Source organism: Gossypium arboreum, chromosome 12, assembly GCF_025698485.1.
Source record: "Gossypium arboreum isolate Shixiya-1 chromosome 12, ASM2569848v2, whole genome shotgun sequence".
Classification (NCBI taxonomy): Eukaryota; Viridiplantae; Streptophyta; class Magnoliopsida; order Malvales; family Malvaceae; genus Gossypium; species Gossypium arboreum.
This window is the reverse complement of record NC_069081.1, coordinates 111,801,965-111,821,826: the sequence shown is the minus strand read 5'-3', so window position 1 is coordinate 111,821,826 and position 19,862 is coordinate 111,801,965. Positions and strand designations below refer to the sequence as shown.

Sequence of the window (19,862 nt, the reverse complement as noted above, 5' to 3'; positions counted from 1 at the left end):
CTAAGATTCTAAATAAAAATATCAACAATTTTATAAGGCAATTTCAAACAAGTTGTGATTATATAAAACATAGGAATAAATCTTAAAGTATATTATAGGAACAGTTTAAATTAAGCAAGTATTTATATTACTAAAAGAGAATCAAATAGTAATTAACAAAGTTAATATTTATATTACTTCTATACTTTGTGTTCGTGACTTTAGAAGCAATTTTGGCCCAAAATGCCATTATTAACTCCCGGTTCACCTTATATGCTCACATAACCTTTTTCTAGCAACGAAATACAATAAAATCTATTATACAAAACTAAATTAACTACTTAAACTGTAAAAGCATATATTATTACAAGATGGCTTGGCTTAGCTATTAGAAAAAGCTAAAATAATGTGAAAAGGGCTATAAATAACATTATACATCATGGATTCGAACTTGAAGTCGTGTACCTGATCTATCGTAATTCGGTGTAGCAGATTAAACTAATTTATGCACTTTAGGAGCTTGAAAGCAAGCATTTTAATTCGAATTTAATTATGTTTTTGCAAGATCTCCTAAATTTTATATAATGTACAACTCGAGCCTATTATTGACCTTAATGGCCGAATGAGGCCAAAGGGGAAGCTAATGAACTGTGTAAGGGTGCATGAGACTATTAGAAGTCGTAATAAATAGATGCTGGTCACTATGTCGCAACACAGAATGATCAGTGTCGTAACTTAGGGAGCAGAATAAAGAAATCATGAAACTACCTTCGTTGTTGCAACGCAACATAAGGGTGTCGCGACATACCCCTAAAGATATCCCAAGAGGAGTGAATTGAATGCTTCATCGCGACACAGGTCCTGATGTGTCACAACATCGCCTCTGGACGTAATGTAACACAACTGAGAGGGCATTTTAGTCTACATAATCAAACTTAAAGAATAGGAACGCCAATTAACCTAGGGTTAAGGTCGACGACCACCTGAAATCTATAAATAGGATCATTCTTCAAATGTTATTGACATCAATTCCTTTGTATAGTTTGATGCTTTTAATTCCAGTTAAGATATTCTCTCTTTTAGGCTTTGAGATTTATTTTTAAGTTGTTATTGCTTTATCTCGATAGATCTGATTTGTAAAGACAATCAAACTTTGTGGATTCATATTAATCATTAATACAAATCAGGCATTTTCTTAAACTCTACACTTCAATTCATTTATCATTTTCTATCTTTACATCTATTCCATACTGTTTATGAAAACCATGAGGAACTAATCCCTTTATGGGGATTAACGAGTGGAGGTATGATTTGTTAGCTAATTTATAAGATTACTCGATAGATCAACTCTTCGGGAAAGGAAGAACTTAAACAAAAGGAAGTCATTAGGGCGAGAATGAACATTGTAAATACTAAATAAATAATTAAAATACTGACTGACTGGTCAAAATCATGGACCCAAACCTACTACTTCTGACACTACTGAAAACGGACTATTACACAAATATACACTAATTATCCATTTATTTTCTAAAATATAAAAGTCTGTGAAATCATCTTGACTTATTGAATCAGTGAACTTGGATATATGATAGATATTATTACTTGATTTTAACTTGATATGATGGAACCTTTTACAAAATGGAAAATCTCAATATCATTACTATTAACAAAAATAATACTAAATTTTGCTTCTTATTGACATTTGGCTATTTGTTTAAATACAAGCCATAGCAAGGGAGAATAAAATAAAATAAAATTGAAGACTAGTTATTTCCACCCAGCAATGAGGTAGATAAGAGACTACGTCTAGCAGTACCCTGAGGATATGTTGCCCGCATGAATAAGTTGGGATAGAATGAATTAATTAGGTACTGTTGGAGGAGGAAGCAACCATTTGGTACCTTCAACATAGTCAAGAACCAAGAATGGTTGAGCTTCCGCATCGGATAGTTGTTTGACGAATTTCTCTCGCGTAGCGGGAGTCGCACCTTTCCCCGTGCATTTGTATTCTCCGTAGTACACAGTGCTGCGTGTCAAACCATTCTCACATTATATATCTTAATAAATTTTTCAATATGTTGGGAAAGTTAGTTTACTTGTAGGCATGTAATGTTGTAAGGTTGAGTATTATCTTACTCGGCTCGTTCAGGTTGGCGATTACTAGACCATCCACCAGGATGGACGATTTCATCCATTTCAGTATAAGAATAAACAACTCTCGGACTGCTCTTCCAAGCCCTTCCCAAAAATACGTCCTTCGCTGTTCCGGTAATCCTCCCATGCACGAATGAATAACCCGTATCCTCCGATGAACTTTCTCTCGCTTGTGCTGTAATTACTGCCATCTCTGGATCTCCTTCTGGATCTCCTTCCACAAATATTTCTGAGTTCTGCATCCCAATTTTCTTGTCAAATATATATACGGGGGTATAATACATCATATCTCACGCGTTGATAAAATTAATACCAGATATAAAGATGTCCCGCTTCCGAAAATGAAATCAACAGTGCCACGAATATGGCAATCCTTAAAGAAATGGTTGCCCCTGTCATCACACAAAGTGTCCTGGAAGCCGATGATCTTGCAGTTATAGAAAGCCGACCTGTCGCCGGAGACTCTCAAAGCAACCGCTTGTGCTCCTACCATTTTCCCGTAGGGCCTAGGAGTAGTGGTCTATACGAATAACATGCCACCATAGAAAACAAACACTTTTATATTTAATTCAATAAAGGACAGATCATGGATGTCTAAACTCTACATTAACTTACCACTATATTGAGATTAGCACCCACAAAGTAACTACTCTCAGTAATAAGAGTGGCACTATCTACGGTTCCATATTGCTTGGCGGTGCCGTCAAATGTCAAATTTGGCATGTTTTTAGGATCTCCAACCAATGTAATGAAAGGCTTATTTCTTTCAATTCTAATTTTCTCTTTGTAAGATCCAGGCCCGATGGATATAATCACACGTTTGGCGTTCCCTGATGGAACGCTCTCGATGGCTTTGGTTATGGTATTGAATTCTCCACCCCCACCTTGCATCACCTTTATGATTCTAGGTTCTGTCTCCGCCTGTACCAATTCAGGGTCCAAGGTTTTACCCCTTTCCTTCACTGGCTTGATAATGCCGTTAAACCATGCTTCTACTTGGGATTTATCTGCGGGTATTGGTTGAGACACAACAATCGGAGCAAAGAGGAGAATGCTTACACAAATTACTAAAGCATAAACTTCATTGCCCTCGATTCTTTTCCCATCCATTTCCTTCTTCTTTTTTCCTGTTAATAGAAAGAGTAATAAGTTTATTTTCTTCGTTTATTCTTTACAGAGGTTGTCTTCGAATTCTAGGTGGCTCCAATTTACAAGATAAATTCGTGATAAAAAAATATATAAAAAAAGTGAGCCTTGGAGGATTCCTTGCATCGCCACTCATTCGCGTAGTTCTTGGGGCAAGAATTGCTACAGTTCAGACTGAGCATTTCACGGTCGATCACCATTAATGAGCATAAATTGGATACAATTTTTGTAAAATACACAAAATTCAGACGTGAGACATGCATGACCACTGAATAGTATTCCCAAGTGCAAAACCTAAACCGGGCGAATTTAATGTAACAAATGGAAATATTTTATGTTGTCACCTTTATTTGTTGCCCCGTTAATACTTAATTGTTTTTTTTTAAATTTATTACTAAATTATTTCTTTATTAGGTTTATATAAATAAAGAAAATTTTGTTTCTAAATAGAAATTTCCAATTAAGTTTTATCTTTCCTTTTCTTTCATTTATGAAAGGTGGAAAAATTTTATTGATAGAATCTATAAAATACAATACCGAACATAAAATATCTATAAAATACTAAGATTCTAAATAAAAATATCAACAATTTTATAAGGCAATTTCAAACAAGTTGTGATTATATAAAACATAGGGAATAAATCTTAAAGTATATTATAGGAACAGATTTAAATTAAGCAAGTATTTATATTACTAAAAGAGAATCAAATAGTAATTAACAAAGTTAATATTTATATTACTTCTATACTTTGTGTTCGCAACTTTAGCAGCAATTTTGGCCCAAAATTCCATCGTTAACTCCCGATTCATCTTATATGCTCACGTAACCTTTTTTTAGCAACGGAATACAATAAAATCTATTAAAAAAAACTAAGTTAACTACTTAAACTGTAAAAGCATATATTATTACAAGATGGCTTGGTTTTGCTATTAAAAAATGCTAAAATTATGTGAAAAGGGCTATAAATAACATTATAAATCCTGGATTCGAACTTGAAGTCGTGTACCTGATCTATCATAATTCAGTGTAGCAGATTAAACTAATTTATGCACTTTAGGAGCTTGAAAGCAAGCATTTTAATTAGAATTTAATTATGTTTTTGCAAGATCTCCTAAATTTTATATAATGTACAGATCGAGCCTATTATTGACCTTAGTGGCTGAATGAGGCCAAAGGGGAAGCTAATGAACTGTGTAAGGGGAAGCTAATTGAAGGCTAGTTATTTCCACCCAACAACGAGGTAGACGAGAGACTACTTCTAGAAGTACCCTGAGGATATGTTGCCCGCATGAATAAGTTGGGATATAATGAATTAATTAGGTACTGTTGGAGGAGGAAGCAACCATTTGGTACCTTCAACATAGTCAAGAACCAAAAGTGTTTGAGCTTCCGTATCGGATAGTTGTTTGCCGAATTTCTCTCGTGTAGCGGGAGTCGTACCTTTCCCCGTGCATTTGTATTCTCCGTAGTACACAGTGCTGCATGTCAAACCATTCTCACATTATATCTCTTAATAAATTTTTAATATGTTGGGAAAGTTAGTTTACTTGTAGGCATGTAATGTTGTAAGGTTGAGTATTATCTTACTCGGCTCGTTCAGGTTGGCGATTACTAGACCATCAACAAGGATAGACGATTTCATCCATTTCAGTATAAGAATAAACAACTCTCGGACTGCTCTTCAAGCCCTTACCAAAAATATGTCCTTCGCTGTTCCGGTAATCCTCCCATGCACGAATGAATAACCCGTATCCTCCGATGAACTTTCTCTCGCTTGTCTGTAATTATCGCCATCTCGGATCTCTTTGGATCTCCTTCCACAAATTTTTCGAGTTTCGCATCCCAATTTTCTGTCAAATATATATATACGGTATAATACATCATATCTCACGCGTTGATAAAATTAATACCAGATATAAAGATGTCCCGCTTAGAAAATGAAATCAACGATTACACGAATATGGCAATCCTTAAAGAAATGGTTGCCCTGTCATCACACAAAGTGTCCTGGAAGCCGATGATCTTGCAGTTATAGAAAGCCGACCTATTACACAAATATACACTAATTATCCATTTATTTTCTAAAATATAAAAGTCTGTGAAATCATCTTGACTTATTGAATCAGTGAACTTGGATATATGATGGATATTATTACTTAATTTTAACTTGATATGATGGAACCTTTTACAAAATGGAAAATCTCAATATCATTACCATTAACAAAATAATACTAAATTTTGCTTCTTATTGACATTTGGCTATTTGGTTAAATACAAGCCATAGCAAGGAAAATAAAATAAAATAAAATTGAAGACTAGTTATTTCCACCCGGCAATGAGGTAGATAAGAGACTACGTCTAGCGGTACCACGAGGATATGTTGCCCGCATGAATAAGTTGGGATAGAATGAATTAATTAGGTACTGTTGGAGGAGGAAGCAACCATTTGGTACCTTCAACATAGTCAAGAACCAAGAATGGTTGAGCTTCTGCATCGGATAGTTGTTTGACGAATTTCTCTCGCGTAGCGGGAGTCGCACCTTTCCCCGTGCATTTGTATTCTCCGTAGTACACAGTGCTGCGTGTCAAACCATTCTCACAGTATATATCTTAATAAATTTTTCAATATGTTGGGAAAGTTAGTTTACTTGTAGGCATGTAACGTTGTAAGGTTGAGTATTATCTTACTCGGCTCGTTCAGGTTGGCGATTACTAGACCATCCACGGGATGGACGATTTCATCCATTTCGATATAAGAATAAACAACTCTCGGACTGCTCTTCCAAGCCCTTCCCAAAATACGTCCTTCATTGTTAGGTAATCCTCCCATGCACGAATGAATAACCCGTATCCTCCGATGAACTTTCTCTCGCTTGTCTTGTAATTATCGCCATCTCTGGATCTCCTACGGATCTCCTTCCACAAATATTTCGAGTTCGCATCCCAATTTTCTTGTCAAATATATATACGGGATATAATACATCATATCTCACGCGTTGATAAAATTAATACCAAATATAAAGATGTCCCGCTTAGAAAATGAAATCAACGATTGCCACGAATATGGCAATCCTTAAAGAAATGGTTGCCCATGTCATCACACAAAGTGTCCCGAAGCCGATGATCTTGCGGTTATAGAAAGCCGACACATTGTCAGGAGACTCTCAAAGCAACCGCTTGTGCTCCTACCATTTTCTCGTAGGGCCTAGGAGTAGTGGTCTATACGAATAACATGCCACCATAGAAAACAAACACTTTTATATTTAATTCAATAAAAGACGGATCATGGATGTCTAAACTCTACATTAACTTACAACTATATTGAGATTAGCACCCACAAAGTAACTACTCTCGATAATAAGAGTGGCACTATCTACGGTTCCATATTGCTTGGCGGTTCAGTCAAATGTCAAATTTGGCATGTTTTAGGATCTCCAACCAATGTAGTGAAAGGCTTATTTCTTTCAATTCTAATTTTCTCTTTGTAAGATCCGGGCCGATGGATATAATCACACGTTTGGCGTTCCACGATGGAGCGCTCTCGATGGCTTTGGTTATGGTATTGAATTCTCCACCCCACCTTGCATCACCTTGATGATTCTAGGTTCATCTCCTTTGAACCAATTCGAGGTCCAAGGTTTTACCCTTTCCTTCACGGCTTGATAATGCCGTTAAACCATGCTTCTACTTGGGATTTATCTGCGGGTATTGGTTGAGACACAACAATCGAGCAAAGAGGAGGATGCTTACACAAATTACTAAAGCATAAACTTCATTGCCCTCGATTCTTTTCCCATCCATTTCCTTCGATTTTTCTGTTAATAGAAAGAGTAATAAGTTTATTTTCTTCGTTTCTTGGTTCTGAGAGGTTGTCTTGAATTCTAGGTGGCTCCAATTTACAAGATAAATTCGTGATAAAAAATATATAAAAAAGTGAGCCTTGGAGGATTCCTTGCATCGCCACTCATTCGCGTAGTTCTTGGGGCAAGAATTGCTACTGATTCGATGAGCATTTCACGATCGATCACCATTAATGAGCATAAATTGGATACAATTTTGTAAAATACACAAAATTCATACGTGAGACATGCATGACCATTGAATAGTATTCCCAAGTGCAAAACCTAAACCGGGTAATTTAATGTAACAAATGGAAATATTTTATGTTGTCACCTTTATTTGTTGCCCGTTAATACTTAATTGTTTTTTTTAAATTTATTACTAAATTATTTATTTATTAGGTTTATATAAATAAAGAAAATTTTGTTTCTAAATAGAAATTTCCAATTAAGTTTTATCTTTCCTTTTCTTTCATTTATGAAAAGTGGAAAAATTTTATTGATAGAATCTATGAAATACAATACCGAACATAAAATATCTATAAAATACTAAGATTCTAAATAAAAATATCAACAATTTTATAAGGCAATTTCAAACAAGTTGTGATTATATAAAACATAGGAATAAATCTTAAAGTATATTATAGGAACAGATTTAAATTAAGCAAGTATTTATATTACTAAAAGAGAATCAAATAGTAATTAACAAAGTTAATATTTATATTACTTCTATACATTGTGTTCAAGAACTTTAGCGACAATTTTGGCCCAAAATTCCATCGTTAACTCGGTTCATCTTATATGCTCACGTAACCTTTTTTTAGCGAATACAATAAAATCTATTAAAAAACTAAGTTAACTACTTAAACTGTAAAAGCATATATTATTACAAGATGGCTTGGTTTTGCTATTAAAAATGCTAAAATTATGTGAAAAGGGCTATAAATAACATTATAAATCCTGGATTCGAACTTGAAGTCGTGTACCTGATCTATCGTAATTCAGTGTAGCAGATTAAACTAATTTATGCACTTTAGGAGCTTGAAAGCAAGCATTTTAATTAGAATTTAATTATGTTTTGCAAGATCCCTAAATTTTATATAATGTACAAATCGAGCCTATTATTGACCTTGTCATATTTCAAAGTGAGTATTCTGTTTCAAGATTCAATTTAATACACATACTCATGATTAACATTAGATCATTAGATCTAAAGATTCCTACACATGGAACTTGTGCTGTCTAGGTTGCTGTCATTGAATAGACTGTCATCATGTACTATCTAAAGTACTTGGTACTTACCATAGGCACTGTCCTCGATCTCAATTATACGTCATGCACACGTTCGTAACATTGTTATCTCATACATGTATAAATAGTTAATACTGAGTTTAAAGGTTGTAATAACTAATGTAGTTGTAACTTGGAATTTAATGTTACGGGTTGAGTTACAGCATTAGTATGCATTATTATAAAGTTATATCATTAATGTTTAAAACTAATAAATATGTAATTAATAAATATGAATTTCCATTTATAGTTATTCTTAATTATTTATTAATGGCAATTTAATTATAGATCTATGAATTACAATACATTTAATACCTAAATAATCTAAATATAATTATATACATTTATAATATTTAAAAAGTTGAGATTTATATAAATGAAGTTAGAATTTATATTCATTAATACATTTAATTACTAGAATGTTAAGAAATTATAATTATAATTATTCTAATCTGTATTAAATTTACAGACAATATAATATCAATTCAAATAGTTTATTTACTTTACATAAATTTATAACTTTAAAAACTTTAATTAATACAATTAATGTGTCTATTAAATAACTATAGAATAATTGAGAATACACTTAAAATCATAATAAATATATCGTAATGACTTATATAACAATTATTAATTTAGCACATTAATCGATAGCATAGATATTAATTTAATTAGTTAACTTAAATCATATAGCAGAAATTTTATGAATTCAAGGGCTTGAATTTAAATTTAGCATCAATATAATGAGCTAAAGTGAGTAGTCTCAATATAGAGTACCTTGAAGCGTAAGCTAAATAGCGTGTTATGCACGATGATGAACTTGAGAAATGATCAGAATCTAATGTGAAATGCATTATCGTACTTATCAGATTACATCTTACGATAATATGTACGAAAGTATGCACATAACCTAAGATATTTAGCATAATATGGTTACATAGTAATGGATAATCACTAGTTATAGTTGGACATATAAAAGTATGGACAATCTTAATGATTGAAGGCTAGCATTTAACTAGATTATTAGCTTATCATTAGAATCTAAATTTCTTTGAAGATTAAATCAGAATATACTTTATCATAGTTGAATCTAATGATAAGATTCTAATTACTCATATTACATTATACTTTAATGTTATTCTCTAATTATAATGATTTTAGTCACTTGTCAAATTCAGTGATTGATATTAGACTTCTTAGGATGATGCAAGTATCAAACTTTAATAATTTAATTACAACAGTTATGTCGGAGACCAACATCTAAATAGTAATGACTTATAATTAGTGATATTGTTTGATAGTGATATCTTGACGTAAGATACTAACAATACGACTATCACGATGATCTAAAAAAGTGATCTTTGACATGACGTATACATTGAAATTAAAATACTTATGTGAATTAACAGGTAATTCATACATACAAATTCTATATGACATTTTGAGATACACTACAAATGATAATGACATTATCCATCCTTTATCTATCATTTGACTATTTAACGTAACCTATGAGGATATAAGATATTAACTGTGTTACGATGGAGCTTAAAGGCATTTCAACTTTTAGTATTGCAACATGATAATCAAGATGTCATTGAATCTTGGAATGACTTAAATAGAGAATAATTAGAATCAATTTGAACTTAGTCGTGCAATGCATAGAGCATGCACTCTGTACAGCTATTTCCATAATTTAATTCATGATTTAAATCAGAAGTTGTTACTTAGTATTGAATTGATATTGCTCATTTGAGTATCTTAACATAATAGTTATCAGATATTGTTATAAGTCATATTTACAATCTATAGAATTCTTTTGATTGTATTCTGATACCATCGTACTTTATAAGATTACTCAATAGATCAACTCTTTGGAAAGGAAGAACCTAAACCAAAGGAAGTCATTAACATGGAATGAACCTTGTAAATTCTAAATAAATAATTAAAATACCGATCGACCGGTCGTAATCGTGGAGCCAAATCTACTACTTCTGGCACTACTGAAAACCGTCTATTACAAAAATATACACTAATTATCCATTTATTTTCTAAAATACAAAAGTTTGTGAAATCATCTTGACTTATTGAATCAGTGAACTTGGATATTACATAATTTTAACTTGATATGATGGAACTTTTTACAAAATGGCAAATATCAATATCATTACTATTAACAAAAATAATACTAAATTCTACTTCTTATTGACATTTGCATTTTTGTTTAGATACAAGCCATAGCAAGGGAAAATAAAATAAAATAAAATTGAAGGCTAGTTATTTCTGTGACATCCCAAAATTGACCCTAGTCGGGATGTGGTTTCGGGACCACAAAACCGAGACACAAAATTAATTAATTACTATTTTCTATGTTTATTGTGCATGAATATACATATGTGAAAATTTAGTGCCTTAATTTCGTCATTTGTAGGTGAAATTTATTAGAAAGGACTTATGTGAGGAAATTGAGAAATGTGCTAGGCTAATGTTAAAGTGGCCTATTGATATATATTAGAAAATGCTTGGATTTGCATGTCAAATTGCCAAATTTCCTTATGGTGGCCGCCAAGATAGATTGAGGATGGGCAAGTGTATTTGTTTGCCTTAGATTTTATAATGAGAAATTGGGTAATGGGAGACAAGCTAAAATAAAGAAAGGAATTAAAAGAAAAGGGAATAAAATAAGAAAAGAAAAAGGGGAATGTTCATCCTTACCTTTGCCATTGCCGTGAGTGAGGGAGAGAAAGGGGAGGAAAAGAGAGTTCTCTTTGTTGAACTTGGCTAAAAGGAAGGAAGGAGGGAGAATTTCGGTCACTTGAAGCCTTAAGGAGGTTAGTACATTGTGTTAACTTGTAAGATGTTTACTTGTTGTGAGTGAACGATCATGGTTCTTGTTTAGCCATGCAAAATGTTGAATAATGTTGGGGAAAGGAACATTAGGCTATGGAAAAGGGGGGAACTCTTTGATTGTTTAAGATAGTTTAGATAGTATGTGATTTTTTTGGGTATTGTGAGTTGAGATGTAAGTGTGTGTGTGTGTGCTTGGCCATAGGGGTTTGCTAGGAAATTTTATTGGTTGAATGATGGGTGGCGAATGAACTATGAGGGGTTATGAGAAGAATGTGGGAAGCTAAGGTGCGAACCATAGTCTCGGTGATAGGAATGATGCGGTTGGTGTTTTGATCTTTGTGGTGATGAGGCATGAAGTGTTCGCCATGGTACTAAAGTGTTGTGCTTGTGTTAAAACTTAGAAATTATTTTGTTATGGCTAGTATAGATATGGATGACCGAACATGAGAGCATGATTGGATGAAGAGCTTGGTTAATTGTAGTTATATGTGAATTTACATGATGTTACAAATAGATGTGAAAATATATGCTAGATTAGGAAAATTTGATTAAATGTTCATGAGATGAAATTAGGTGTTTAAAAGATGTTATAGTTGACATTGTATATATATACATACATTCGCCATTTAATTGAGTATAAAGATGGTGTTAAATCTAATCGTGATGCCCTATATATATATATATATATATATATATATATATACATAAGTATGCCGTTCGTGATGTTACCTTTAATTATGTCTATAATCGACTAAATGGGTAATTAGTGAGGACGGTTGCCGAATATACAAGCATACATATGCATGTGTAGTTAAATTATGAATGTTTAGCAAGATGGTTAAACTGGTTGATTTATTGATCAAGCTCAAGGAGTTAAAGAAGGAGAATCAAGCAAGGGAAAGGCGAAGGTCATAAAGTAGCCGACTTGAAATTATTTTACCCAACACAAAGTAAGTCATTAAGCATATATTTGGTGTTGATGTAAATGACCATAATATATATAATTGTGTTTAAATGAGTTGATGTGTAAATGAAAATGTATGTGTATGGAATGATGCCATGGTTGAATGTATAAAGGCAGCAACATGCATAAGGTATTGGTCTCGGCACTAAGTGTGCGGGTATAAATGGACACGGTGACAAGATTGGCACTAAGTGTGCGGGTTTAAAAATTGTACAGCACTAAGTGTGCGAACTGAAAATATATAGCACTAAGTGTGCGAACTGAAAATATATAGCACTAAGTGTGCGAGCTGAAAATTATATAGCACTAAGTGTGCGAGCTGAAAATATATAGCACTAAGTGTGCGGATTCACTATATGCTCTTGCGTTACAATTGGCAATCGAGTGTGCGACATTATCGAGTTAATCCGGACAGCGGATCTGGTAAGTACCTTGAGCTCATGACGATTAGGCAATACGCTCATGCTCTGGGTTGAGCTTGGTAAGCTTTAAATCTATGTGATGATTGCAATTGTATGATTGTGGTGTGAATGAGTTGGTGTGTAAAATGCCTCAAATATCTTATTGTATAAAATATGAAATGTGGATGTATGACTTGGTATGAGATTGAACCGAAAGGTCCGAGGAATTATGGTATAGTTTCGATATGGATGAAGTACCTAGCCTCGCTTATTGTTTGATGTTGCGAAAATTTTATTAATGGATGGTTGATGAATGCTTATGACTTACTGAGTTATAAACTCACTCGGTGTTTTCTTGTCACCCATTTTAGGTCTCTTGGACTCGTATTGTTGCGTTTCGGAACCGTCGTTGAAGTCATCACACCGGCTGGAAACCTTTTGGTATTGTCTTCGTAGTTGAACTAGGAGAACATTTGGCATGTATAGGCTATTATGTTTTGTTGAATTGTGGGTTGTAAACTTTCAGCCATGTGAAAATGGCCTATGTGGTCGTCGAGTGGGATGCTAGAACCTATAGCCACGAGTCTTAGAAATTTTAATTTTGATAAGGTGGCCATAATTTGTATCATGTATGATGGATGATTAGTAAGGCCAAGGAAAGATTCACGAAATTGGCATAGTCTACTGCAGTAACTGTTGCGGGCAGCAGCAGTGAGATGAGATTGAAAAATCACTAAAAATAGTATAAGTAGAATTAAATAGTAAATAAATTATGAAATTGAACCTTGATGAATCTATTTTTATATGGGTGAAACGAAACGACCATATGAGCAGTATACTGAGAGATATTAAAGTTCTCGTGAGACAGGGCCAGAACGGTTTCTGGGTCCCCTATCTCGACTTTGAAAATTTACCATAAATTATCCAGACAGAATTAGAAGTCATTCCTTATATGTGAAGATTCCCCTTTGAGTCTAGTTTCATTAGAAACAAACATCATGAGTATTGAAGCTCTGTACGAGAAGATATTCAGGTCGTAATGCGCAAAGGTCAGTGTAGTCGACCCCTGTAACATGGGCGACTTTAACTAATAAACTGTACCAATTGGCCTGACCAAAAATTCTAGAAATAAATCCATGGATAGACACATGAGTCTAAATTCAGGGAAAATTTACAGAATCAGTTTCGAGTTTTGAAACTCGAGATATGATTTTTAAGGCGACAGTGACGCAGTTAGCTAGCCTGCCTGGAACAGCAATCAATATTACAAAGAGAGAAATAAGGAAGTGAGCCCGGTAACACCACGTGTTCAAACCGATGACGATCTCGGTTTGGGGTGTTACAATTTCCACCCAGCAACGAGGTAGACGAGACTACTTCTAGCAGTACCTCGAGAATATGTTGCCCGCATGAATAAGTTGGGATAGAATGAATTAATTAGGTATCTTTGTTGGAGGAGGAAGCAACCATTTGGTACCTTCAACATAGTCAAGAACCAAGAATGATTGAGCTTCGCATCGGATATTTGTTTGACGAATTTCTCTCGTGTAGCGGAGTCGCACCTTTCCCGTGCATTTGTATTCTCCGTAGTACACGGTCTTTGTGTGTCAAACCATTCTCACATTATATATCTTAATAAATTTATCAATATGTTGGGAAAGTTAGTTTACTTGTAGGCATGTAATGTTGTAAGGTTGAGTATTATCTTACTCGGCTCGCTCAGGTTGGCGATTACTAGACCATCCACCAGGATGGACGATTTCATCCATTTCAAGATAAGAATAAACAACTCTCGGACCGCTCTTCCAAGCCCTTCCAAAAATACGCCCTTCATTGTTCGGTAATCCTCCCATGCACAAATGAATAACCCGTATCCTCCGATGAACTTTCTCTCGCTTGTGCTGTAATTACTGCCATCTCTGGATCTCTTTCTAGATCTCCTTACACAAATATTTCCGAGTTCTGCATCCTAATTTTCTCGTCAAATATATATACGAGGGTATAATACATCATATCTCACGCGTTGATAAAATTAGTACCAGATATAAAGATGTCCCGCTTCCGAAAATAAAATCAACGAAGGCCACGAATATGGCAATCCTTAAAGAAATGGTTGCCCTGTCATCACACAAAGTGTCCCGAAGCCGATGATCTTGCAGTTATAGAAAGTCGATTGTCACGGAGACTCTCAAAGCAACCGCTTGTGCTCTTACCATTTTCCCGTCTGGCCTAGGAGTAGTGTTCTATACGAATAACATGCCACCATAAAAAACAAACACTATTATATTTAATTCAATAAATGACGGATCATGGATGTCTAAACTCTACATTAACTTACCACTATATTGAGATTAGCATCCATAAAGTAACTACTCTCAGTAATAAGAGTGGCACTATCTACGGTTCCATATTGCTTGGCGGTGCCGTCAAATGTCAAATTTGGCATGTTTTTAGGATCTCCAACCAATGTAATTAAAGGCTTATTTCTTTCAATTCTAATTTTCTCTTTGTAAGATCCAGGCCGATGGATATAATCACACGCTTATGCGTTCCTCGATGGAACGCCTCGATGGCTTTGGTTATGGTATTGAATTCTCCACCCCACCTTGCATCACCTTTATGATTCTAGGTTCTATCTCTACCGAACCAATTCGTGGTCTAAGGTTTTACCCCTTTCCTTCACTGGCTTGATAATGCCGTTAAACCACGCTTCTACTTGGGATTTATCTGCGGGTATTGGTTGAGACACAACAATCGGAGCAAAGAGGAGAATGCTTACACAAATTACTAAAGCATAAACTTCATTGCCCTCTATTCTTTTTCCATCCATTTCCTACTTCTTTTTTCCTGTTAATAGAAAGAGTAATAAGTTTATTTTCTTCGTTTATTGATTATTGAGGTTATCTTTGAATTCTAGCTGGCTCTAATTTATAAGATAAATTGGTGATAAAAAAATATAAAAAAAAAGTGAGCCTTGGAGGATTTCTCGCATTGCCACTCATTTGCGTAGTTCTTGGAGCAAGAATTGCTATAGTTCAGACTGAGCATTTCACGGTCGATCACCATTAATGAGAATAAACCGGATATAATTGTTGCAAAATATGAGAAGTGGAACCCTAAAGATTGTGGTTATTGTTGTACGAAAAACTATCATACTAAGTTTTTTCAGCAGGGATCTCCTGACAATGTGCTACATGGTACTGTCATTGACAACAAAGTATGCCATCCAAAGAAGAATGATTTTTACCTTGGTACCCATGCTGGAATGATTGGAATCACGAGGCAGACCCACTATCATGTTCTTTTAGACTAGGCTGGGTTTTCGGCTGATGATCTACGAGAGTTTATTCATTCTCTATCCTATATGTATCAAAGGAGCACCACAGCCATATTTTTTGTGGCTCCTATTTGCTACGCTCATTTGGAAACTTCACAGTTGGGGGCAATTTATGAAGATTAGGGATGCTTCAGAAACATCATCGAGTCATGGTGGGATGTATGCTTCGGGAGTAATCTCTGTACCTCAGCTTTCCAGGTTGAAGGATAAAGTCAGCAACTTCATTTTTGCCTGCTGAGAATCATTGAACCATCTTTTTGTAGGGTTTGACAAACAACAGCCAGGATTGCTGCTGGGGCAATCCCTTTCATGGGTTTATGAATCAAGATTTTTCCTCCAAGCTTTGATGGAGTCAAGAATTGAATGCCTCTAGTAAACTTAACTTGAAAGTATTCATCCTAAGCAAATGTACCAAGAATGGATGACACAGACTTATGACAAAGAAGGTTTGTCCAAAAGAATTTCATAAAGGAAACATTGTGCTGAAAGAGATCCTTCCCATGCAAAAGGATGCCGAATTGGGAATGGTCATATGTTACGAAGAGGGCTTTCTCTAGAGGTGCACTGATTTTGACAAGAAATGGATAGGAAGAATTTATCTGATCCAGTGAATTTGGACTCGGTCAAGGAGTACTTTGTATGAAGGAGAAGGAAGCCAAGGTGAAAACTCAAAAGGGCACTTTGGGACTTCTATTTCAAAAAAAAGAAAAAAAGAAAAAAAAAGAAAAAAAAGAAAACAAAAAGAAAACAAAACTCGGTCAAGGAGTACTTTGTATGAAGGAGAAGGGAAGCCAAGGTGAAAACTCGCAAAAGGCACTTTGGGACTTCTATTTCAAAAAAAAAAAGAAAAAAAAAGAAAAAAAAAGAAAACAAAAGAAAAGAAAAAGAGAAAAAAAAAAGAACAAAGAAAAAAAGAAAAATGGAGAGGCCAAGGTGAAAACCCGCAAAGGGCGCCTTGAGAGCAAAGGGGTTTTGAGTTGAAAACCCGAAAGGGCAGCTCAAATTTGGAAAGTCATGTAGTGACCTTGCTATACTAGATTCGACGAGAAGTGAAGTATGTTACATATCGAGGCATCAACGAATTACTTTGGATCTTTTAAACACATGTTGAACTCAAAAAAGTCTTCATGGAGCTGGTGTATAGACGCTCAAGCGGCGATATCTGGGGCATCTGATTTCTGTCCTATTTACTATATTTGAATTCTTTTTTTCGCAAAGATATGTTCTCAGGTTAATCTTTTCGCATTCCTTCCAATAATTTGTCCAAATCTAATTATCCTCAGGATCCATTTATTTGTCTCCCATTATTCATGTAATAACCCGAAATTCACGGACACCGGAAAAGTGAGTTATAGGGCCTCCGTCTTAGTGAAATAAGTTCGAAAATAATTATTAAAAATATTTATGAGCCTAGTGGTGTGTCTAATTAGGATCTAATTAGGTGAATTTAGCTTAATTTAGAGTAAGTAATAAAAAGGATTAAATTGAATAAAGGGTAAAAGTTTAATTATAAAGCAATAGAAAATAAAATGGATTAAAATAGCAATTAAGCCATTGACTACAAATGAGGCGACATATTGGTGAAATAAAATCAAAGATTTTTTAGGTTTTATATATTATAATGATTATTATTATGGTTTATATTAAATTATTATAATTATTAATTAACATTATGGTTTTATATTAGATAATTATTATTAGCATTATTATTAAATAAATTAAATAGTAGATAATTGTATGGTAATAAAAATATGCATGTGTAAAAATTATTTTGGTACATTTGTAATTTAAATACTTAATTACTTATAATTTAAGTAAAAAGATATTTGTTAATTAAACTATTAAATTATTAAATTATGAGATTTTGTTTGAGAAACAAATTAAATAATGGCAAATGTAATAAAATTATTGGTACAAATGTAGAATTAAATATGTGTACAATTGTAAAATATGTAAATGATGTTAAAATAGATATTTAAAATAAATATATTATAATATATGCTAATTAAATAAGTAAAACAAATAAATATAAAAGAGAAATAAAGAAACAAAAGGAATAGAAATGAATTGAAAATGGGAAGCAGGGGAGAAAAGAGAAAGAAAAGGAAAGAAAAATAAAAGAGAAAGAAAAGGAAAGAAAATAAAAGAGAAAACTAAGGATTTGAAGCTTGGAGTTAATTTGGTAAGTCAATTAAGTCCTTTTAGTTAATTTTGATGTTTTAGAAGCTTTAAAACAAGATTTTGATGAAATTAAGTTGATAGTTCAAGAGTTCATATGTTTCCAAATATGGTTCATGTTGGATAAATTATGGAATTAGAGATTTAATTGAATGAATTCTAAGTTAGAATTGATTAAGGGATTAAATTGCAAACTAGGCTATAAGTTTTATGTTGAAGGGACTAAATTGAAGAAATTTCAAAATTGGAAATATGCTGGAAATTTTATAGTTATAAGTTTAGACAGAATTTGAATAGAAAAGAGAGTGAATTGGATTAAGAAAATAATTAAGTTTAGTTAGGATTAAATTGGGAATAAGGTAGGAATTGTTTAGAAATTTAATTATTTATTATAATTAATGCTGTAAATAATAATATAAATTACTATTCTTTTCAGAGCCAACAAAGAACCCAAACGTCAAGATCGAAAGGAAAGGAGAAAGTCATCGAGGACTAAAACGGAGAATTACGGTGTGTATTACTATAATTCAAATTTTAATTATTATTGATTGTCGAAATTTTAATTGTTATGTATGGTAAGTAAGACTTGAGGTAAGTATGTGATTATTTGAAAAGTGTATTGATTGAAAAATAAATAAATGGTGACAGTTGTATGGTGTTGATAGTATACACTTGTGTGAAAATTAATTTGTATATGAATTAAGATAATAGATATTTGAATTGAATGAGTATTGAAAATTTTTGTGTAAATGAAATTGAAATTAGAAAAGTAAAATAATACCCTATTAACTTGTCGGACTAGATTTGATACAAATGGCATGCCATTGGATTTGTGATGAGATGAGGAGATTGTAGTTCTACCGAGAAGATGTTTCTGTTATTATATACTTCGATTTATCCGAAGAGGCACTTAATGCCTTCTTGGTGTGTTATGGAGGATTTAAAATATTCTAGGTGTGTTTGGGTTGGACATTCGGTGTGTTTGGGTGGAAATCCTGTACTGTCATAGTCCGAGCTTTGTTAATAGGGTAAATAATTGAAATGAAATTTTGAAAATGAGATTATTTGTTTTAGCACTATTGAAAAGTACGAGAAAGAATGTATGAGCTAAATTATGAATTGAGTTAGTATGAGAAAATTGAATTATGAATTTAAGATTTACTAAGTAAAATAATTATATATAAAAGTAGTTTAAATAATTATAAAATTTATGGTTGATGTTTGTAATTTATTAATGTTAAATAGTCTTGATTTATAGTAATACCATCGAGTATATCCATACTCAAAGAAGGTTGTTTCATGCATGAGTTAGTAGAAGTCAAGTGTCCCGGCTCAACATCTAGAATAATCCCGACTCAACACAAACTTGGTGATGTATATTTTCTTTTGGGTAAAGGTGGCATGTACATAGGTGTTGTTTAATCACTTGAATATGTATATTACTTTGAGTAGTGAAGGATGAATTATAAGATTTAGATGGTTAAATGAAATGGTAAGGAAAGTACATGATATTTTGATGCATGAACATTAAGTTGTTAAATGAATGAAGTTTATAATCAATTTTGAATGATGCTATGATAGTTATTAAGTTAAAATTATGTTAATGATATAAATATTAGTTATATGAATGTGAAACATTGGTGTTGGTGATTTTGGTTTGAATTTGCGGGAGGTTTAGGTAAAATAAGCGAAATGTTTGCCAAATTTTTTATAAAAAAAT

At 33.3% G+C, this 19,862-nt stretch overlaps 1 protein-coding gene and 1 pseudogene across 1 annotated transcript; both read right to left on the bottom strand.

Annotated features, from left to right (window-relative positions):
- Positions 1-1,742: 1,742 nt before the first annotated feature.
- On the bottom strand, positions 1,743-3,341 carry LOC108474909 (pectinesterase PPME1-like). The gene is made up of 4 exons (XM_053022647.1): positions 2,752-3,341; positions 2,450-2,656; positions 2,119-2,372; positions 1,743-2,008 (listed from the first exon to the last, which is right to left on the bottom strand). The coding sequence occupies exons 1-4, from the start codon at positions 3,244-3,246 to the stop codon at positions 1,843-1,845; spliced, it is 1,122 nt and encodes a 373-aa protein (XP_052878607.1). The 5' UTR covers positions 3,247-3,341; the 3' UTR covers positions 1,743-1,842.
- Positions 3,342-14,457: 11,116 nt separating this feature from the next.
- Positions 14,458-15,457, bottom strand: LOC108474906 (pectinesterase 2-like; annotated as a pseudogene).
- Between the last annotated feature and the right edge of the window lie 4,405 nt (positions 15,458-19,862).